Source organism: Oncorhynchus tshawytscha, linkage group LG21 (genome assembly GCF_018296145.1).
Source record: "Oncorhynchus tshawytscha isolate Ot180627B linkage group LG21, Otsh_v2.0, whole genome shotgun sequence".
Classification (NCBI taxonomy): Eukaryota; Metazoa; Chordata; class Actinopteri; order Salmoniformes; family Salmonidae; genus Oncorhynchus; species Oncorhynchus tshawytscha.
Window position 1 is genome coordinate 6,370,323 of NC_056449.1, and position 22,922 is coordinate 6,393,244.

The window sequence follows — 22,922 nt, forward strand, 5'->3', positions numbered from 1 at the left end:
AAATACAAACTTACAGAAGAAGAAGCTGCACCCAATCTTGCTCCAGAGCTGTGTTGATCACGGTTATTTCCCTGCGACAGAGAGAACGTAGCGAAGCAATCATCATGCCTATGTTTTTGGTGAATACTAATGTGGCTAAGAGTGACATTCCTCCTGCTCTGTTGTCTGAGGCAACACATGAACTGGCCAAAGCGATGGGCAAACCTGTGCAGGTGAGTCTTCCAAAGTTGGCACAGCAAAGCCCCCAGCCCCTGTTGTAGATAGCTAATTTTCGTTAATTTGATGCTGATGCGTTTTTCTGCGGTGAGATTAAATTGTAGGGAACCTTTGTTGCAGTTGAGACCCATTTGGCATCCCAATACAAAACTGTTATAAAATCGGCCATGCGCAGATCTTCTTCCTAAAATGGAACACGAGATTCGTGCTGCAGGTCAAATCAAATGTTATTGGTCACGTACATGGTTAGCAGATCTAATTGCGAGTGTAGCGAAATGCTTGTGCATCTAGTTCCGACAGTGCAGCAATATCTAACATGCAATATCTAATATCATAGCAATATCTAATCTAACAATTCCACAATAACTACCGAATACACACAAATGTAAGTAAAGGAATGGAATAAGAATACATAAATATAAATATATGGATGAGCAATGACAGAGGCATAGGCTAAGATGCAATAGATGGTATACAATCCAGTATATACAGTTGAGATGAGTGATCTAAGATATGTAAACATTAATAAAGTGGCATTATTAAAGTGACTAGTGATCCATTTATTAAAGTGGCCAATGATTTCAAGTCTGTATGTTGGCAGCAGCCTCTCTGTGTTAGTGATGGCTGTTTAACAGTCTGATGGCCTTGAGATAGAAGCTGTTTTTCAGTCTCTCGTCCCATCTTTGATTCACCTGTACTGACCTCGCCTTCTGGATGATAGCGGGGTGAACAGGCAGTGGCTCGGGTGGTTGTTGTCCTTGATGATCTTTTTGGCCTTCCTGTGACATCATGTGCTATTGGTGTCCTGGAGGCCAAGATTGAATATGTCCGTAAACACACGAGCCAGCTGGTCTGCGCATGCTCTGAGGATGCGGCTAGGGATGCCGTCTGGGCCGGCAGCCCTGCGAGGGTTAACACGTTTTAAATGTCTTACTCACTGTACTTGTAATAGGTCCAGGACAGGAATACTGTAAATCAAACAACTAGTTCTTATTTACTAAAGGTTTACTTGTGCAATTTCACTGCCATGGTTGGAATTTTTATCGTGCTGTAATCACGTGATTTTTCACATGATTGTTCCAGCTCCCACTCATTGTACGCTCTGTTTTCTCTCTGTGTCTCGCTCTCTCTCTCAGTACCTTGCTGTGCACATCGTCCCAGACCAGTTGATGATGTTTGGGGGGAAAGGAGACCCTTGTGCCCTCTGCTCCCTTCACAGCATTGGGAAGATTGAAGGAGCTCAGAAACAGTACTCTAAACTACTGTGTGGACTGCTCAACAAACACCTGGGCATCTCCCCTGACAGGTAATGGACACACACACACACACAGAGTAAAATCCACATGAAACGTTCATACACTAACACTCCTCTTGTGTCTCAGGATTTACGTGAACTTCTTTGACATGGAGGCAGCGAACGTGGCCTGGAACAACTCTACTTTTGGTTGAGCAAGGGATCTAAATTTCAATGGGAGCTGAACCCTCCTTTCCCCTACACCTTAATGGTATTATAGCACTAGAGTAGGCTATGGAGAGATGAGCAGAGATGCCTTGTTGCTGGGCTGATGTAGAGCGTTATTGATAAATGCACTTAAAATGGACCCTTGCTTTATAACAGACCCTTGATTTGCACTGGACCCTTGGCTTTGATACTACAATAAAGTGATTCCCCTTAATCACAACTTGTTCTGTTTTCCCCGTGTTTTTGACATTTTTTACAGACCGGATGCTTTTCACTGCCATTAATTGAGAACATGCCATAAAGCAGTCTAATTTGACCTCACACAGACAATCTATTGTGTTCAATTGCTAGGTAAAGATTGGTGTATTCACACTCCAAGTGCACTATACAAACAACCATGAACAGGCGAAGACCGCTAGCTGGGAATTTACTTTTGACACGTTTTGTCATATCTGTGATGCCATGCATCTGTTCTAGGGTTCAATCAGAGTCAATAGATAGGTATCAAAATACATTGGATACTGTTCTGAATTGAGAAGCTAGTACTGATATTACACGCATAACTCCCGCTCTTGTGGTAGGAAGTATGTTGCCATTGGTGGATAAAAATAACTTCAGCAGCCACACGCAATTCTAATGGCCACAGTTGTCTATCGTCGAGTATCATTGTGAAGGTCAACCGCCTGTGCTGAAGACCAATCGTATACCTCAGTGGGACCAATACGTCTTGCTTCAAGTAAACTTACAACCATACCGGTTTTCATGGTGAACACAAATTATGGCAAAGCTTCCGTACCAGCTGCACTTCTATCTGAAGCTACGGTGGAACTGTCCTAAGCTATGGGAAAACCAGGACCTGAGGTGAGTTTCAAAATCCATTGGCAATAATTGTTACTGTAAAGAACCCATTTCAAGTACAGGGTTGCATACTGTCTCTCAACTTTTCCATAACTCACAAACATGTAATAGGGATTAATAAACTAAATGGAACTAAAATATATAGCTATAATCTGTACCTAAAACAATGTAGGACCAACGCCAGCTCTTAGAATTGAGGGACATTTGAGAAAAATGCTGTGACTGAGGCCACACCCCACTCACATGCACACATAATCAAAACTGTTTTAAGTGTAGCAGTGTAAAGCTACATTTCCTGCTTTAAGGAGTAAAATTGAAGTAACCATCCATTCCTATTTTCTTGGTGAACACAAATATAGCCAAGACTGCTGTCCCAGTGGCACTTCTTTCAGAAGCAACAGAAGAACTGGCCAAAGCCATGGGGAAAAAATGGCAGAGTTAACTTGGAAACATATAGAGAAATGACATTATAATACAACATTGCAGGGTTATACTCACAATTATATTAAATTACTAATATGTAATTCTATGGTTATATTGTTGTTATATTGCAGTTCTTTGTTGCTCCCATCGTGCTAGATCAGCTGATGACATTCGGGCGAAAGACCGCCCCCTGTACATACTGCTCCCTCCACAGTATTGGAGCTATAAGTGAGGATCAGAACCTGCAGTACTCCACACTACTCTGTGGACTGCTCAACAAACACCTTGGAATTTCCCCCCTGTACAGAACCAACACATTCACTCTACAGAAGTCAGCCTCTCGCTCGCACTCTCTTTCTCACACACACACACACACACACACACACACACACACACACACTGACCCAAGCTGATCCATCTCTCTGTTTCAGGATCTACATGAACTTCTTTGAAATGGTGGTGCAAAACTTGGTGTGGGACAAGACAATGTTCAAAGTTTTCATTGAGGCTTATCATGCCAAGAAATGAAAGAAGAACTGAAGACGTCTGGTCAATGAATGACATAGCAAAACTGCACACAAATTACCTTTGCTCTAATGTTACAATAAATAGTAGAACCTCTATCTGAAGCCACGGAAGAACTGTCCAAGGCTATGGAAGTACCAGCTAAGGTGAGTCTGAGAATCTCTATTTCAATTCTATGTTGAGAATCTAGAAGGTCTTTGCTACAGTAAAGGCATGTTTTATACTGTCTAGGGTTCAATCAGAGTCAATAGAGTGAGAGAGTCTCTGTCTCTCATAGCTCTTCAGCATAGGTAGTTCATTGAAATATGAACTCGAGGGAATTAACTTTCATGGAACAATCTAGATAATAGGTCATCTATTGATTATAGATGCTGCATCCAATAAAAAAATGGTGTAGCTATTTGTTTTATTGCCCTATGTTGTGCGTCAACACGAGTTGATAATGATAATTTTAGAACAAAGACATAATATATGATGGATATAGTGTCATGTCTCCCATTTTTTCTGCAATCAGTTCTGCGCAATCACCTAAGCATGATGATCCTCTTGACGGCATGTCCCATTTCTACAATTTATCTTCTTAAAATGTGATTTTTAAACCTAACCCTAAAAACACAGCTAAATGTATGGCTAATCCTAACCTTAAACAAAGACCAAAGCTCATTTTTGTTTTCATACATTTTTACGATACGGCCATTTGAAATTTGTGGCTGTGGTAACTAGTGGAAACCAATGTAAACACGAGCTAGCTGCTACTTTGAATACAGTCCGCAAATATTACACCATTTGTGGCACTGGGATGAGAGATTGAACGTTTCCGGCTAGCAGATTGACAACGTTTGGCAAGTAATAAAATCATTTTCCTTCGAGTCAAATTAAGACGCTACCGTTATACCCCTGTGTTATAGCTATGTAGCTAGCTAGCCAAGTTAGTTCAACATTAGCTAATGCTAGCAAGGCAAGCTGGACAAAATTCACAATTTGTGGCACTGGTATGAGAGATTGAACGTTTCTGACTAGTCGATTGACAACGTTTGGCAAGTAATAAGATTATTTTTCTTCGAGTCAAATTAAGATGCTATCGTTATACCCCTGTGTTATAGCTATGTAGCTAGCTAGCTAAATTAGTTCAACATTAGCTAATGCTAGCAAGGCAAGCTGGACAAAATTCAGCCATCTAGCTAGTTAAGTACCTAACGCCAGTATCTCTGGTAGTACTTTTGGTCTACATGAAAGAGTAATAACTAACAATTACAACAATTTCCAGATAGCTATTTTGCTGGCCTGAATGGCTATTCGTCGCTGATATTCCCTGTTTCTCTGGCAAGATGACAGTCCACACTGCAGGGTCACCCTTATCATCATGTATTTGACAGTTTGTCCCTGTTTCCAGGTGTACTCCCTGGGTACTGGTGTAATCTGGAAGCTACGTGCCAGTTTCCCAGCTTGTTGAACTCACTGGGAGGCAAGGCAACTGTGACGTTTGGAAGGGAAGTGGGGTTTATTTTCCAGTGTTCAGCTGATGCTGTTGCAGCTATGTCAGAAGCCATCCTCACCTTCCAGTACCAACTCAGTGGCGTTATGGAAACAGTCCTCAAAACCGCCATGCATGAGATCACTCGGCTGGTGAAGGAAGGCTTCCTGGAGGAAGTGACACGGAGCAAGCAGGAAGTGGACATCTTGAGGATGAAGCTGCAGCAGTGGGAGCAGAAATGGAGGGACAGAGAGGAGGAGAGGAAGAGGGAAGTTGAAGAGAAAGAGCAGAGAAAGAAGAGGGAAGCGAGAGAGCCGATGGGGATGTGTGTGAGTTGCAGTTGTACTGGAGACACTGAGAAAGGAGAGGCTCTGTCAGGTAAGTGAGGAGAGATGCACGCACACACACACCCCTGATATAGGATCTCTTACTTGTTTTTTTCCCATCCTCAGGAGCAGAGGAAGGTTGTGTTATCAAACAGGAGGAGATGTTCCAGTCAGAGGGACCCAACACTCTCCCAGAGAGAGAGGGTCCACAGGAAACGGACATGTCCAGCTCTTCCTGTGTCTCTGAAAGGATGGAAGAGAGGGAAGCCCATGTGGTCCACATCAAACAGGAGCCCAATGACTGGGGGGATCTAGTATCCCAGATGGTCACATCCACAGATACTACCATAATGAGCCTGAGTCGTCTGGAGAGATTGAGTGCCCATGCTGGGGCATGGACCAGTGAGCCTCAGCCTCAACTTCCAGCACCATGGACCAGAGAGCCTCTACCTCCAGCACCATGGGCCAGGGAGCCACCACCGCTACCTCCAGAACCAACACCATGGACCAGGGAGAAGCAGCACGTACTCCCAGGGTCAGGTATACCCACCCAGGCAACAGAGTGTGCTGTGGGAGCCCTGGACTCCAGTCCCTATGGTCTCAGCAACAACACAATGGCACAGCCTGGGGTCAAACCCTACAGCTGCCCACACTGTGAAAAGAGCTTCCCTCAGCTACGAAACCTGAAAGACCACCAGAAGTACCACCACACAGGGAAAAAGGCCTTCACCTGCTCCCAGTGTGGTAAGGGCTTTGTGTACATGTGCCACCTCAGGGTACACATGCAGTGCCACACAGGGGAGAGGCCATTCAGCTGCTCTCAGTGCGGTAAGAGCTTTGTCTACCTGTGCAACCTGAAGTCCCACCAGCAGTATCACACAGGAGAGAAACCGCACAGCTGCTCTCAATGTGGGAAGAGCTTCAGCCTTCAGAGTGGCTTGAAGAAACACAGGGTCATTCACTCAACAGAGAGGCCTTACCACTGCACGAACTGTGGGAATAGATTCTATTCTAGAGCAGACCTGAAAAGACATGAACAGATTCATGCAGCAAGGTAGAACTTTGAGATGAAGCTGGTTGATTTAGAAAATCTGAGTGAAGAAAATAACAGCACACGTGTACTATGTTCAATGTATTTGTAGTTACTGATGCATTTCATGTTGAGAGGAATAAAACCCTTAATGAAGAAATGATTCTTATCCTTAAATGATTTGTCAAACGTGTCATTAACTGTTACATACAAAAACAGGTATATTAAAAGTAAAGTAGCCATGTCTGACCCAGAACGGCCCATAGATATCATACGCAGGCAAATAAATACATTTGGTACAGCGCTTCAGACAGCTGTCTCAGAGAATATGTTGAATTCCAAAGATTCTAGACGAGATTTCAACAAAAAGATTTAGGAGTTCTGCGCAATTGTATTGGCAGTATGATCACCTCGATGCCACAGATCGGGAGGTGGAGCCGCAGGACCTCTCCTCAGCTAGTTCGCTGTTAGCTTATTATGTTAGCTAGTACCTGGCTTTGTTACGTCTGTACTACAGGCTATGAGAGATTTGACGTTTGTAACTAGCTGATTTGTTGACGCACAACAACAACAACCAACGTCTAGGAAGTGGTAATAATATTTTAGATTTGAGTCAAATGGTTGGAAAGTTGTTACTACATTGTTCATATACAGTCATTGGTTATTAAAGTTAGCTTAGCTAAGCAGCTAGCAAGCTTGAGAAATGCATTATTTGGTACGCCTAATCACAGGCAAAAATGGATGTATGGGTTCATTAATTTGTTAGTTACACGCATGTTGCTGGGCTAAATCATTGGTAAGTGAGCTTCCTATACTGGAAAGATATTTGGGACATATCACGACCACATTTGGTGTATTTGACAGCTTGCCCTTGTTTCCTGGAGGAAGATTCCTGACTGGGCAGCGGTGTGATCTGGAGGAGGCTAAATCAAAGTCTTTCCAGTATAGTGACCCAAACTGGGAAACAACGGTAGGAAGCTCAGCCAAAGAAGACTGTCTGTACTCTGGGACTGGTACCAATAAGGGAAGTGGGATTGATTTGCCAGTGTTGAGTTGATGTTTTTGCAGCTATGTCTGAGGCCATCCTCAACTTCCAGTACCAGCTCAGTGGCGTCATGGAAACAGTCCTCAAAACTGCCATGCATGAAATCACTCTATTGGTGAAGGATGGCTTCCTGGAGGAAGTGACACGGAGCAAACAGGAAGTGGACGTCTTGAAGGAGAGGCTGCAGAGATGGAGGGACAGAGAGGAGGAGTGGAGGGGGATGTGTGTGAGATGTGGTTGTGCTGGAGACACTGAGGAGAAAGTAGAGGCTTTGTCAGGTGAGTGTTTTTTCACAACTGAAATTTCCCCTCTGGGATTGATTAGGTATTCATCTGTCTAATTACCATGGTTATACCATGTTGATAGTTTAGACAGAGGTAACAGAGCTGTAACCTGTATAGTCTGACATGCACATCATGAATACTATCACTGGTTCTGGTATTTCCTCAGCAGCAGAGGGTTATGATATTAAACAAGAGGAGATTCTCCAGTCAGAGGGGCTCGTTGCTCTGAGGGAGGCCCATGAGGTCCATGTCAAAGAGGAGGCCGATGCACAGGGAGACTGGGGGGATATGGTAAGCCTAACAATCCCATACACCGAAGCCCCCCATAGTGACCTTGGTTTGTCTGCACCATGGGCCAGTGAGCCCCAGCCTCTATCAACACCATGGACCAGTGAGGAGCAGCCTTCACACCCAGGGTCAGTAATACCAGCCCAGGGGATAGAGAGCTCTATGGGCCCCCCTGAGTCCATGTGCCACCTGAGAATCCATATGCAGTGCCACACGAGGGAGAGGCCGTACAGCTGCTCTCAGTGTGGGAAGAGCTTCAGCCATCAGAGCGTCTTGAAGAGACACAGGGCCTATCACACCGGAGAGAGGCCTTACCAGTGCACGGACTGTGGGAAAAGATTTATCGCTAGAGCGGACCTGAAAAAACATGAACAAATCCATTCAAGGTAACATTGGACAACATGTTTTGGAGTACTCGTGTACCAGGGAGAATTAGTTTGCTTGCTAGTCAGCAAAGGTTAACTCACACTGTTCCTGTTTTTTATATTTTCCAGGGGCATCTGTACCATTTCCAAGGCAAAACTGACGAAGGGAGTTCAAGATAATGAAGATTACGCTGCGCCAGTTCCTGTTACATCAAGAACTGGAAGGATTATTCCACTGGCATTATTAGTGAGTTTGAAATTAGCTGAAACTTCTTACACATCGGCCAGGGTTTGTTGTAAAGCAAAGTAGCTAGCTATATCTCCACTTGGTCAGTTAACTTACTGTGCATTTCTTTATTCCTAATAGGCATCAGTAAGACAGGCCCATAAGCAGCTTGGGGAGGACCTAAAATGGAGATTCGGCCCAAATGACTGGTATGCACTTTATTAACAAGGCTGTAGTGATACTGCTCTTTGAAAATATGCTTGGTTTCTTAGTTTGATTTATACTTACAGGGATATTTCACCCTGTAGGCAGTCTATGGACAAGGTATGACGGCAATACATGCTTTGGTTTAGTTTAGTTTCCCTGGCACTGCCTCCCATGCTAACATTTTAGCATTTGTGGCACAAATCCCATACAAGTCATGGGACCGGTATTAGTATTTTTCGCGCATCATGTTCACAAACAATTTTAGATACTTTCGTATGATTGGGCATGTGTGAAATATGCTAATATCGTCCCATGACTTGAATGGGATTTGTGCCACAAATGCTAAAACATTAGCATGTGTAACAGTTCCAGGGAAACTTAACCAAAGCATGGATTGCTGTCATACCTTGTCTATAGACTGCTTACAGGGTAAGGAAACCAATATGTAATTTTGTATTTTGGGTGAACTATCCCTTTAAATATTCCATGGGTTCTTTTCAGTTGGTTGCACCATTGCAGACAAAGTTTCAAATTCAATTTGAAACTTTGCTTATCCTGCCTAGAGTGTCAAGTGGGTGAGGTTTGCACTTTTGGGATGTTTTGATTTCATATAGTATAGTCAAGTTTATTACATGATCATCACACTCGTATTTCTTTCAATAATCACAACATTATGGTTTTTCAGCTTCAGGTCCCCTCATAATGAGGAGGTGACCAAAGCAGTGATGCAGATTGTAAAGGATGGAGGCAAAAACTGGGGTCCCGACAGCCTCATCAGAAGTGAGTCTTAGCTTTAGTAGCTACCGTATGGTATACATTTACAGAATGTAACAATGTAAAGAATCCATATCTCTTCAAAAATATATTGTTAGTATGTAATGTCGTCTCCTGCTGCAGCAGCCTTCCAGGTATTCCAGTCAATTGAAATAAATGCATTAGGCCCTCATCTATGGATCTCACATGACTGGGGTGCAGCCATGGGTGGGCCTGGGAGGGCATAGGCCCACCCACTTGGCAGGGGAGCCTGGCCCAGCCAATCAGAATTACTTTTTTCCCCACAAAGGAGCTTTATTAGAGAAAGAAATACTCCTTAGCACCCCCCCCTCAGACGATCCCACAGGTGAAAAAGCCGACTGTTGAGGTCCTGGGCTGGCGTGGTTGTGGTTGTGAGGCCGGTTCGACGTATTGCCAAATTCTCTAAAACGACGTTTGAGGCCGCTTATGGTAGAGAAATAAACATACAATTCTCTGGCAACAGCTCTGGTGGACATCCCTGCAGTCAGCATGCCAATTACACGCTCTATGAAATAATTCAAATAAATATTGAATTTGAATACTGAATTAAGTTGAAATTGAATTTGAAAACTGAACGCAATATTCACTCAATTCAGTTTCAAATCAGGAGGAAATACAAGTTCAATTTATGAATGCAATTATTGAATTTGTGCATTACAAATATTAAATTCAAATGTTTGAAATTCAAATACAATTTATGTTGGCACTGAAATTGCTCCATAACATACAACAACTTATCACGTTGTATCACATCCACACTATTTTAATATAACCATTTTCCCTTTCCATAGAGGCGTGCAACAGGGCTTATGAGTACTGGAAGGCTCAAGGGAAGATTGAACTGGAGGGCAGTGTGGCAGTCATCAAGAAGAAGAAAATCCTCACCAGCAGGCGGAGCAGGGTATGTTATTAGTAACACACAACACCACTCAATATAATCACACATCACTCAGACATAAGAACATTTTATTGTGCATTTAACTGGAATTTGAATTTTTCATGCAGGATATTATTCACGTTGAAAGCTTATATATACACAATGTCTGTACTCACAATTTCACCAATAAGTTATGTATTGCTAGTCTGAGTACCAGTCTCTTTAGCTAACTGTTGCCAGAAGCTCAGTTACAGCCACTAATACTCTAGATAACATAAAAACAGCCTAAGCAGGCTCTGCCAGGGCGAGTCAAATGGTCAGAGTGCGGTGTTCTCTCATTTGTGTCTGGAAGTAGCTAGCAAACTTTAGCCAGTTAGCTTGGGTGCTGGAATGCCATTGTGAGGTCAGGTCGCTCGGCTCAACCCTACTCCTCGGCCAGAGCATCCGGTGTGCGCTCTAAATGCTCCAAGATGTAAACATTCAGAATTTAGGACAATCTGACAACACTCTGAATTTACAAAGACCCAGAGCACACTCTGACACACTTGAGGCAATTTATGAACGCACCCTAAATATGCGCTGGAGTTGCTCATTGGTGGTTGTAAATAACATTAAAGGAAAAAGCCTTTTACCTTTATTTAACTACGCAAGTCAGTTAAGAACAAATTCTTGTTTTAAATGACGGCCTAGGAACAGTGTGTTAACTGCCTTGTTCAGGGGCAGAACGACAGATTTTTACCTTGTTAGTTCGGGGATTCGATCTTGCAACCTTTCGGTTACAAGTCCAACATTATTTAATTACAACATTACAAATCTTTTCAGAGATTTGAGATAATTAACTTGCGACCTGTAGTACCATATAGCTTTGGAGTCGTGACATTACGTACTTTCGATGAAAATAGGCACGTTTCTCGACATTTACACTGACTTTGAGAAGGGATTGCGTGACGCAGAATAACAACTTGAACGTGATTGGTCTGCTGGATGGGGCGTTATACGTTCCTTCATTCATTGGATTCCTATCTACTTTCTATAATATTTCTGACAATGGCACCATGCATTGTACTCTGGACTGTACATGCCTTATATACCTCCTTTGTCCCACCTCCCACACATGCAGTGACCTCACCCAGTATAACCAGCATGTCCAGAGATGCAACCTCTCTTATCATCACTCAATGCCTGGGCTTATCTCCACTGTACCCGCATTTACCATACCCCTGTCTGCACATTAAGCCCTGAATCTATTCTACCACGGCCAGAAATCTGCTCCTTTTATTTTCTGTCCCCAACGCATCAGACGACCAGTTTTGCTAGTCTTTAGCCGTACCCCATCCTATTACTCCTCTGTTTCTCGGGTGATGTGGAGGCTATCCCAGGCCCTGCGTGTCCAAAAGGCACTCATTTGTTGACTTCTGTAATCGAAAAAGCCTTGGTTTCATGCATGTTAAAGTTTGTTTTACTCACTGCTTTAGCACACTCCACCAACCCCGATGTCCTTGCCGTGTCTGAATCCTGGCTTAGGAAGGCCACCAAAGATTCTGAGATTTCCATACCCAACTACAACATTTTCCGTCAAGATTGCAACTCCTCCCCTTTTGGCAGTTCTATCTACTGCAGAGAGAGCTTGCAAAGTTCTGTCATACTTTCCAGGTCTATGTCCAAACAGTTCGAGCTTCTAATTTTAAAAATGAATCTCTCCAGAAATAAGTCTCTCACTGTTGCCGCATGTTATAGACCCCCCCTCAGCTCCCAGCTGTGCCCTGGACACCATATGTGAATTGATTGCCCCCCATCTATATTCAGAGTTCGTTCTGTTAGGTGACCTAAACTGGGATATGCTTAACACCCCAGCAGTCCTACAATCTAAACTAGATGCCCTCAATCTCACACAAATTATCAAGGAAACCACCAGGTACAACCCTAAATCCGTAAACATGGGCACCCTCATAGATATTATCCTGACCAACCTGCCCTCCAAATACACCTCTGCTGTTTTCAATCAGGATCTCAGCGATCACTGCCTCATTGCCTACGTCCGCGGTCAAACGACCACCCCTCATCACTGTCAAACGCTCCCTAAGACACTTCTGCAAGCAGGCCTTTCTAATCGCCCTGGCCCAGGTATCCTGGAAGGATATTGACCTCATCCCGTCAGTCGAGGATGCCTGGTCGTTCTTTAAAGGTAATTTCCTCACCATCTTAAATAAGCATGCCCCTTTCAAAAAATGTTGAACTAATAACAGATATAGCCCTTGGTTCACTCCAGACCTGACTGCCCTTGACCAGCACAAAAACATCCTGTGGCGGACTGCAATAGCATCGAATAGTCCCTGCGATATGCAACTGTTCAGGAAAGTTAGGAACCAACACACAATCAGTCAGGAAAGCAACGGCTAGCTTTTTTAAACAGAAATTTGCATCCTGTAGCTCTAACTCCAAAACGTTTTGGGACACTAAAGTCCATGGAAAACAAGAGCACCTCCTCCCAGCTGCTCATTGCACTGAGGCTAGGCGACACGGTCACCACCGATAAATCCATGATAATCGAACATTTCAATTAGCATTTCTCTACGGCTGGCCATCCTTTCGTCCTGGCTACCCCAACCCCGGCCAACAGCTCCGCACCCCTCGCAGCTACTTGCCCGAGTCTCCCCAGATTCTCCTTCACCCAAATCCAGATCACAGATGTTCTGAAAGAGCTGCAAAACCTGGACCCGTACAAATCAGCTGGGCTAGACAATCTGGACCCTCTCTTTCTAAAATTTTCCACCGCCATTGTTGCAACCCCTATTACCAGTCTGTTCAACCTCTCATTTCATCTGAGATCCCTAAAGTTTTGGAAAGCTGCCATGGTCATCCCCCTCTTCAAAGGGGGTGACAACTCTAGACCCAAACTGTTACAGACCTATATCCATCCTGCCCTGCCTTTCTAAAGTCTTTGAAAGCCAAGTTAATAAACAGATCACTGACCATTTCGAATCCCACCGTACCTTCTCCACTGTGCAATCCGGTTTCCGAGCTGGTCACGGGTGCACCTCAGCCACTCTCAAGGTACTGAACGATATCATAATCACCATCGATAAAAGACAGTACTGTGCAGCCGTCTTCATCGACATGGCCAAGGCTTTCGACTCTGTCAATCACCGTCTTCTTATTGGCAGACTCAATAGCCTTGGTTTCTCAAATGACTGCCTCGCCTGGTTCACCAACTACTTCGCAGATAGAGTTCAGTGTGTAAAATCGGAGGGCCTGTTGTCCGAACCTCTGGCAGTCTGTGGGTACCACAGGGTTCAATTCTCGGGCCGACTCTTTTCTCTGTATATATCAAAGATGTCGCTCTTGCTGCAGGTGATTCCCTGATCCACCTTTACGCAGACGACACCATTCTGTATACATCTGGCCCTTCTTTGGACACTGTGTTAACTAACCTCCAAACGAGCTTCAATGCCATACAACACTCCTTCCGTGGCCTCCAACTGCTCTTAAACGCTAGCGAAACCAAATGCATGCTTTTCAACCGCTCGCTGCCCGCACTCGCCCGCCCGACTAGCATCACTACTCTGGACGGTTCTGACCTAGAATACGTGGACAACTACAAATACCTAGGTGTCTAGACTGTAAACTCTACTTCCAGACTCATATCAAACATCTCCAATCCAAAATCAAATCTAGAATCGGCTTTCTATTTCGCAACAAAGCCTCCTTCACTCACGTCGCCAAACTTACCCTTGTAAAACGGACTATCCTACTGATCCTCGACTTCCGCGATGTCATCTACAAAATAGCTTCCAATACTCTACTCAGCAAATTGGATGCAGTCTATCACAGTGCCATCCGTTTTCTTACCAAAGCGCCTTATACCACCCACCACTGCGACCTGTATGCTCTAGTCGGCTGGCCCTCGCTACATATTTGTCGCCAGACCCACTGGCTCCGGGTCATCTACAAGTCTATGCTAGATAAAGCTCGGCCTTATCTCAGCTCACTGGTCATGATAACAACACTCACCCGTAGCACGAGCTCCAGCAGGTATATCTCAATGGTCATCCCCAAAGCCAACACCTACGAGTATCACTCGGACTGCAAGTAGTATCACTACTTACACACCATCATCTGCTCATTTATCACTCCAGTGTTTATCTGCTAAATTGTCATTACTTTGCTACTATGGCCTATTTATTGCCATACCTCCTCATGCCATTTGCACACACTGTACAGTGGGGCAAAAAAGTATTTAGTCAGCCACCAAGTTCTCCCACTTAAAGATGAGAGAGGCCTGTAATTTTCATCATAGGTACTCTTCAACTATGACAGACAAAATGAAAAAAAAAAATCCAGAAAATCACATTGTAGGATTTTTTTTTAGGAATTTATTTGCAAATTATGGTGGAAAATAAGTATTTGGTCACCTACAAACAAGCAAGATTTCTGGCTCTCACAGACCTGTAACTTCTTCTTTAAGAGGCTCCTCTGTCCTCCACTCGTTACCTATATTAATGGCACCGGTTTGAACTTCTTATCAGTATAAAAGACACCTGTCCACAACCTCAAACAGTCCCACTCCAAACTCCACTATGGCCAAGACCAAAGAGCTGTCAAAGGACACCAGAAACAAAATTGTAGACCTGCACCAGGCTGGGAAGACTGAATCTACAATAGGTAAGCAGCTTGGTTTGAAGAAATCAACTGTGGGAGCAATTATTAGGAAATGGAAGACATACAAGACCACTGATAATCTCCCTCGATCTGGGGCTCCACGCAAGATCTCACCCCGTGGGGTCAAAATGATCACAAGAACGGTGAGCAAAAATCCCAGAACCACACGGGGGGACCTAGTGAATGACCTGCAGAGAGCTGGGACCAAAGTAACAAAGCCTACCATCAGTAACACACTACACCGCCAGGGACTCAAATCCTGCAGTGCCAGATGTGTCCCCCTGCTTAAGCCAGTACATGTCCAGGCCCGTCTGAAGTTTGCTAGAGAGCATTTGGATGATCCAGAAGAAGATTGGGAGAATGTCATATGGTCAGATGAAACCAAAATATAACTTTTTGGTAAAAACTCAACTCGTCTTGTTTGGAGGACAAAGAATGCTGAGTTGCATCCAAAGAACACCATACCTACTGTGAAGCATGGGGGTGGAAACATCATGCTTTGGGGCTGTTTTTCTGCAAAGGGACCAGGACGACTGAGCCATGTAACGGAAAGAATGAATGGGGCCATGTATTGTGAGATTTTGAGTGAAAACCTCCTTCCATCAGCAAGGGCATTGAAGATGAAACGTAGCTGGGTCTTTCAGCATGACAATGATCCCAAACACACCGCCCGGGCAACGAAGGAGTGGCTTCGTAAGAAGCATTTCAAGGTCCTGGAGTGGCCTAGCCAGTCTCCAGATCTCAACCCCATAGAAAATCTTTGGAGGGAGTTGAAAGTCCGTGTTGCCCAGCAACAGCCCCAAAACATCACTGCTCTAGAGGAGATCTGCATGGAGGAATGGGCCAAAATACCAGCAACAGTGTGTGAAAACCTTGTGAAGACTTACAGAAAACGTTTGACCTATGTCATTGACAACAAAGGGTATATAACAAAGTATTGAGATTAGCTTTTGTTATTGACCAAATACTTATTTTCCACCATCATTTGCAAATAAATTCATTAAAAATCCTACAATGTGACTTTCTGGATTTTTTTTTTCATTTTGTCTGTCATAGTTGAAGTGTACCTATGATGAAAATTACAGGCCTCTCATCTTTTTAAGTTGCACAATTGGTGGCTGACTAAATACTTTTTTGCCCCACTGTATATAGACATACTTTTTTTCCCTATTGTGTTGACTCTACGTTTGTTTATTCCATGTAACTCTGTGTTGTTGTTTCTGTCGCACTGCTTTGCTTTATCTTGGCCAGGTCGCAACTAGCTTACCTGGTTAAATAAAGGTGGGGGGAAAAGAGGAGAGAAAAAAGAAAGATGTGGTAGACCCTCTGTTAAATTACAAATTTATTTTGGTATTAATATTGCAAAAATATGATCAATGCCTCATTTGAGAGAAGACATAATCCCAAGTTATGACCAGTGCATGCAGAGGAGTATTTCTGTGGGTGAAAAACTCCTTCTGATTGGCTAGGCCTGGCTCCACTGTGGGTCGGCCTGGCTGCCATGGCTGCACCCCTACCCAGTCATGTAAAATCCATAGATTAGGGCCTAATTAATTTATTTCAATTGACTGATTTCCTTATATGAACTGTAACTCAGCAAAATCATTTAAATTGTTGCGTTTATATTTTTGTTCAGTATAGTTTGAGAATTTAGAGTGAGCTAGCAAACTGGTTTCTTCTGGACAAATAACTGTTGCTTCTCAACCGGATACTAAAGTGTTCTTTGAAGAAAAAAAGTTTTAGTTCCATAATTTGTATAGTCGTTGTGATTGGAGGATAGCTGTGAGGGTGCTTGAGTCTGGATCAAATCCTATGTTCTTTTAGAGCTCATTAATGATTGAATGTTCATATTTGAAGATGGCAGAAAGGCCAAGCTCTTTGGCACATGACATGGAGTACAGGGAGTGGATTATCTAAAGAGACTGGTACCCAGGCGAATGTATTGCTGCTTATTCAAGTCCTTTCTCTGTAAAATTTCAGCTCTTCCAGAAGAGAGTAAAGGTGGGAGGAGAGCTGCTCGCCCCAGAAGATCTGGACTTCCTGGTTGGAGCAGACCCCAACTTCATGTCGGATGAGGAAAGTGATGCTGAAGACAAGTTCACCTATCATGTGCTCCCTCCCAGGTGGCGTTGCTCGAGGTTGACCCAGATCGTCCGACTCTGTCAGATAACCTTAGATGACAATCGCCTTAAGGGCGTTGAGCCAAAGTCGGCTCGCTCCAGAAAATTACAGGGGGGTAGATTTACCCCCCGCCATCCCCCAAAAGGAGAGGCTAAACAAGTGTATGTGAATAAAAATGATAAATGAACTGAATTGTTGTCATTATTTCTTAAATGGATTAAGTGAATGGTCAAACATTGTTGTTGACTGTTACAAATGCACTATGAATCAAGACTTCTTACTGTTCACATTCTGGTAAATACATTTTGAAATTTCCTTCTGTTTTGTGGAGAGTCTAGATTTAAGTTGCCTCTTACCAGTGATTTAGGATAAACTAAACCTAACCCCATCCTGAGCAGTGATTATAGGAAGTGAAAAGCAAAACTGACCCTAGATCTGTGTCACAGAGGTAAAGGGCTGTCCATTTTTGGTTGTGCCAGAGCTTGGACCTATTTAGCAGGAATAATGGTTTAATGCAGACCACAATGATGATACCTGCCATTGGACAGTTCTGGTGTTATGATGGTTTCTTGACACAGAGGATTTGTTTACATAACCGGTTAGGATAATTCACACGGCAGGTTAGGAAAATGGTTAGGCGTAGACACAGTTGTCAACAACCATTATCCCCGGCAAACATGCCACAGACCAATGGCGAGCATCAATGGGTGTCAACTTGATAACAAGAAACGCCTATATCAGAAAACGCCCCTAATTGCGGTCTGCCAACGCAACATCGAAATCCCTAGGTAAAATCGCGAGGATAGGTCGCCGACTGGAGAAAGTCCACATGGAAAAATGATGGCTACTCGAGTAGGGTTTGAATTACAGCGGACAGTTCAACAACAGTAAATATTGATATTGCAGTCTACATACGTTGAAGATACACACAACGACAAAGTCAACGGAGTCCGTTGTTTTAGGGACCGCTGTTTTTGCAGGTTTGTGTTGTCCGTTATAGCCATCAATGTGACGAAGTCTTCGCTAACATGTTTACTTGTCGCGCGCGGATCCTCCTCTAACTGTGCATATTCCAGCATGTTGTGTTGAACTTGCTCGTCTGTAAGCAATGCATAAAGCTTTGTGAATGATGGCAACCTTATAAACCGTATACCATGCAAGTATAGAGGTATTCTATACAGTTAACTAGATAGCTAGCGATTGTGACATGGCATCTTACATCGTTTATGCTAGTTAGCCCACAATGTCTTTATCGGGGTCGAGTAAGTTACTTGAATGTTACATAAAAAGTATTAAGTTTGTAGCAAGATGACAAAAACATCCCATTACTAGCACATGCTGCAAGACCGCTTTGATCACTAGTCGACTATTACTCAGCATCTGTCTTTTTAGTTTGAAACAGCTTTATCTACCGATTTTATTTGGTTAAATAAACAACCCAAATACTTTCCCTTACCTTGAATACATTACAGTGTTGGTCTACTGCATGTAACTAACTATACCACCTTGCCTGTGGCCTTGACATGATTCTTCTTTATTGACAGTTGCGCTTCCAGCTGGTGCAGCTGGGTGACTTCACACGGACCTGAGTCAGGTGGAGGCGGAGCCACTTAAACCAGAAATGTCAGAGAAGGTGCAGAAGGCCTTCAGGGTGCAGCTGTCCTCTGTCATGGACTCCCTGCTCACAGCTGCCGTGTGTGAGATTGCCAAGATCTTTGAGGGCAGTCTGAATGAGCAGCAGGAGGAGTTGACACAGAAAGGAGACGAGATCTCTGCATTGATGGAGAAGCTGAAGCAGGCAGAGGGGAGGTTGAAGGAGGAAGCAAAAGGAGGAGAGGACCCGGACAATACCTCTGGACAAACAGTCTCTTCCGTGACGGCAATTTCTGAGATGGAAGGTAAGTTGACAATGTATAGACAAATGGCAACATCATTTCAGGGCTTGTTGACTGTGTAGATATGCACAGTCAACGAGTATGTTTTCTCTCCCAGTTGGTGTCAGCTGAGCTCTATTATGTTTCTCATTCAATTTTTACCTTTGGGTTTCTATGCAGTATCCGATTGGTGCGAGCCTCTTCAGTCAGAAGATTCCTTAATTCCGCCCTCAAAGATCAAAAAGGAAAATGAGTGGTCATGTGTGGACCTCCGACCACTGAGTGTGTCTCTATGGCGCATCCCTAACATCAAAATAGAGGTCAGTGACCGGTCCGGTGTAGGAAACCTGAATCAGTCAGACGGTCATTATGCACACCCGAATGTAGCCAATGGGCTGAACACAATAAGTGGCTTCTGTTTAGAATTAGGTTAAATGTCTGCTTTATCAGTAGTTTGGTGGTGTAATTGGTTTGCGATCAGAGACTGATGATATTCTTATCATATTCATTATGAGTCTGTGTTTTAGCAGGCTGAAGGTTTTGATAACCACCTGCTGACGGCCCTAGCCAGGAGTCCTCCACGAAAAGGTAAGAGTAAATCATCCTTGGCCCTCGTAATTGTAATTCAGCTCCTGGTGCAGGGCATCACTGACTCCACTCTTTTTGCTCCTCTTTTGCAGGGTTGGCTGCAGAGTGGTTGTTAAACAGACGGCTAAGAGACTTACCTGAACTGAGTGCGACCGGGTCAGGGTACAGTCATGTTTCAGTGGGACGCGGTCGGGGCCAGGGGCTGAGGAAGACCCATGGTCGTCTGCTGCGCATGTTCGAACAAGAAAACCCGGAACCCCAGAGCAACCCGGAACCCCAGAGCAACAACATATCAAACAACAATGTCTTGAGTCACCACACAAGACAAGGAAAAGATAGTGACTTACAAAACAAACACAGTGAGGGGAGTCATGGGAAAACGAGTGACATAGTGAAGAAGGTAGGAAGGAGAAGAAAGCATTTCAAAATGGAACCCGATACGGATGGACAAGCGGTAATCAGTGGAACTGACAAGAGTTTCAGATGCAAATACTGTGGGAAGGGCTTTGGCCGTGAGTTTGGTCTTTCTGTGCACATGAGGTCTCATAAAAAGGTGAAAATCAAGGGGACATACAAATGTCCTAAGTGTCCCAAAAAGTTTCAGTACCCAAGTGCTCTTAGTGTGCACACGCGGGACATCCACGAGAAGAGCATACCTTGCTCCAGCGTCAAAGACATTTCAGACTCAGTCAAGCACAATGTGAAACCCCTCTCCCCCAGCAGAGCCAAGCCTACTTCCTGTGACGACAAACCCCTCTCCCCCAGCAGAGCCAAGCCTACTTCCTGTGACGACAAACCTCTCTCCCCGAAAGACAAACCTGTGTCCCCAAACAATAAAGCTGACACACCCAAAGAAAGCGGCACACATCCAAAAGTGTATTCTTGTTACGTTTGCCATAAGAAATACACTTCTGCACATTCCCTGCGGGACCATGGGCGTATTCACACAGGTGAGAGGCCATACCCTTGTAACCAGTGTGGACAGAGGTTCCGTGTAAAGCAGTTCCTGATATTACACTTGCGTAAAGCCCATGTGGATGTGTACGGGGGTGAGGAGAGCAACGGAGACCTCTCCTGGACTGCACCTATTGAGGAACCCATAGCAAACGGTGCAGAGCAGCAACCTGCCATCAAGTCAAAAGGCAAAGATGATCGACGAGTAAACCTCAAACGGAAGCAAATGACAGAAACAGACGACCTGTTCCAATGCACAGTGTGTAAAATGCTGCTAAATTCACAGATTAGCCTCGTTCAACACTTCCACATCCATACAGTTGAGAAACCACTGAGCTGCGAAGTTTGGCAAAACATTCCGCTACCATCCCGTCTTGATCAGCCACTGGAGGTCCACCCACCCGGGAAAGAAGTACTGGTGCCTGAAGTGTGTGAAGCAATTAGAGACAATGGCAGAACTTAAGACATTTGCAACAAGTTCACCAGTTCAAGAAACAGAACCCGCTGTCCTCGCTGTAGCGGGACTTTCCACAACAGTAATGACCTTTTAGGGTCCACTATGAAACTGTCCATGCCTGAGTATTCAGTAGGGCCGGGGGTCAACTCCAATTACATTCAGGAGATACATTTGTTACATTTTTGTAATCATTGACTGAGGAAAAAGGAATTGACCCCAACCCTGGTGCCCCGTGAACTAACATGATGCTGAGAGAGGATGAAGAAAGAGAACTCAACTTGATATGGTGATCAGTCAGTTGTCTTGTGGGCAGCAGGTTCTCAGCTGATCACCTTTTTTTTTTAAAGTCCGTGCCAGACTGGTTTATGATGATTTTTATTCTAAAAGTCTTGGGGGGTTTTGTTTGATGTTTGATGTTTTTGTTCCATGTAAATGTGTCTATTGATTTATATTCTGTATTATGACAAATGTAACATGAATTGTACTGTATATTCCCCCTGTTAAGAAAGTCACAGGGCAGAGAAGACCCATGTTTATCTCTTCTGATAATATACATTTGCTCCAACTGCTTTTTTAAAAAACAAATAAAATCGGACATTACCGGAGGTTGGCATCTTTTTAATAAGGCATTCAAAATGCATACTCCAATTAGGGTTTTCAATGATTATCAAGATTCTTAGTGACCTTTTTATGAATTACAATGATTTTTTAAAAGTGGTGATTTACTTTAGTTAAGTAGGCAAGTCAGTTAAGAACACATTCTTATTGACGGCCCGGCAAAAGGGCTATGGGGATGGAAGCTGGGATTCAGAATAAAAATGAATTCAAAAATAAAGGACCAAACACATCACGGCAGGAGTGTCCACAGTGGACTTCATCCCCTTTTAGAGTATTTCTTACAATCAGGTTGATTGTGTGGGCAAGACATGGATGATGGGTCCATTTGAACATTTCCATGGCTTTGGTTATGTTAGCTGCATTGTGGCTAACACAACAGACCACTTTTCCATCTACTTGCCATTCTCTGACCACTCTCGACAGTTCTTCTGACAAGTTCTCTGAGGTGTGTCTGTCGCTGAACTCAAAGTAGTCCAGAAGACAGCTAGACATCGAAAGATCTTCAATGAAGTGGCATGTAACCAACATGTAAGAAGTGGTTGCCCTTGATGACCAGCAGTCAGTGGTAAGGCAAGCTGCAGTAGATTTTTTCCCACACTGAAGCCTGTGTGCTCTTGTACAGTTGTGGAATAAGTGATTTTAAAAGGGTTTTCCTGCTTTGAATTGTGTACATTGGATTTAGACTATTGCTACAATTACTAAAACCTCTGTCCTCCACAATCGAAAAAGGCTGGAAATTGGTGAAAATCATTTTAGCCAATGCAATATCAATTTGGCCTTGTTTTTCTACAGACATAGACTTTGGCATAAAGTGGTCCATAGAAGCCTGCGTTGCTGTGGGTTGCGGAGTAGGCCTACTTGACTGAGTGGATACATCTCCACGTGTGGAGGTGCTGGCTCCACCACCATCACTAGCAGGCCCGCTAGTTTTTCGAAGCTCCGCTACAGCTAGCATCACAGTTGGGTGCATAGTTCGAATATGCCGGTGTAGCTTGTGAGTAGAACCAGCTTTATATGAGATTTGGTTTTGGCAAATTCTACACTGTGCTCTAACATTGTCTACATTATTAAAATGCATCCAAATGCTACTGTGCTTCTTACTCATTTTCCAGCTGTTGTTTTCACAGTTGTCCTTCCTCTCTCTCCTCGACTGCTAAGTTTGTGACTGTGAGTGAGTTGGCTCGGCCCTCCCTCACGCATCTTTGGTTAATTGGTTGACACTGCGTCTTGTGGTGGTTCATTTCTTTACT

At 43.9% G+C, this 22,922-nt stretch overlaps 4 protein-coding genes across 11 annotated transcripts; all 4 read left to right on the forward strand.

Moving 5' to 3' along the window:
- On the forward strand, positions 1–1,898 carry LOC112220788 (macrophage migration inhibitory factor). The gene is made up of 3 exons (XM_024382689.2): positions 1–212; positions 1,353–1,522; positions 1,599–1,898. Exons 1-3 carry the CDS (start codon positions 105–107, stop codon positions 1,663–1,665), a joined length of 345 nt encoding a protein of 114 aa, XP_024238457.1. The 5' UTR covers positions 1–104; the 3' UTR covers positions 1,666–1,898.
- A 414-nt stretch (positions 1,899–2,312) lies between these two features.
- LOC112220787 (zinc finger protein 629) lies at positions 2,313–6,474 on the forward strand. 6 transcript variants are annotated; one of them, XM_024382683.2, is made up of 5 exons: positions 2,313–2,539; positions 3,116–3,290; positions 3,391–3,630; positions 4,878–5,336; positions 5,411–6,474. In XM_024382683.2, the coding sequence occupies exons 4-5, from the start codon at positions 5,021–5,023 to the stop codon at positions 6,340–6,342; spliced, it is 1,248 nt and encodes a 415-aa protein (XP_024238451.1). In that variant the 5' UTR covers positions 2,313–2,539; positions 3,116–3,290; positions 3,391–3,630; positions 4,878–5,020; the 3' UTR covers positions 6,343–6,474. The 6 variants fall into 6 exon arrangements, with proteins under 6 accessions (XP_024238451.1, XP_024238453.1, XP_024238454.1 ...); XM_024382685.2 differs by having other exon boundaries at positions 3,116–3,187; XM_024382686.2 differs by having other exon boundaries at positions 3,121–3,290.
- A 138-nt stretch (positions 6,475–6,612) lies between these two features.
- On the forward strand, positions 6,613–17,368 carry LOC112220786. Of its 2 annotated transcripts, XM_024382680.2 has the most exons (8): positions 6,613–6,905; positions 7,179–7,637; positions 7,810–8,317; positions 8,426–8,543; positions 8,664–8,731; positions 9,415–9,509; positions 10,316–10,425; positions 17,041–17,368. In XM_024382680.2, exons 2-8 carry the CDS (start codon positions 7,385–7,387, stop codon positions 17,365–17,367), a joined length of 1,479 nt encoding a protein of 492 aa, XP_024238448.1. In that variant the 5' UTR covers positions 6,613–6,905; positions 7,179–7,384; the 3' UTR covers position 17,368. The 2 variants fall into 2 exon arrangements, with proteins under 2 accessions (XP_024238448.1, XP_024238449.1); XM_024382681.2 differs by having other exon boundaries at positions 6,613–7,637; positions 7,813–8,317.
- A 45-nt stretch (positions 17,369–17,413) lies between these two features.
- Positions 17,414–21,659, forward strand: LOC112220784 (zinc finger protein 331). 2 transcript variants are annotated; one of them, XM_024382679.2, is made up of 5 exons: positions 17,414–18,161; positions 18,726–19,079; positions 19,236–19,375; positions 19,586–19,643; positions 19,736–21,659. In XM_024382679.2, the coding sequence occupies exons 2-5, from the start codon at positions 18,803–18,805 to the stop codon at positions 21,058–21,060; spliced, it is 1,800 nt and encodes a 599-aa protein (XP_024238447.1). In that variant the 5' UTR covers positions 17,414–18,161; positions 18,726–18,802; the 3' UTR covers positions 21,061–21,659. The 2 variants fall into 2 exon arrangements, with proteins under 2 accessions (XP_024238447.1, XP_024238446.1); XM_024382678.2 differs by having other exon boundaries at positions 17,416–18,161; positions 19,583–19,643.
- Positions 21,660–22,922: the final 1,263 nt, after the last annotated feature.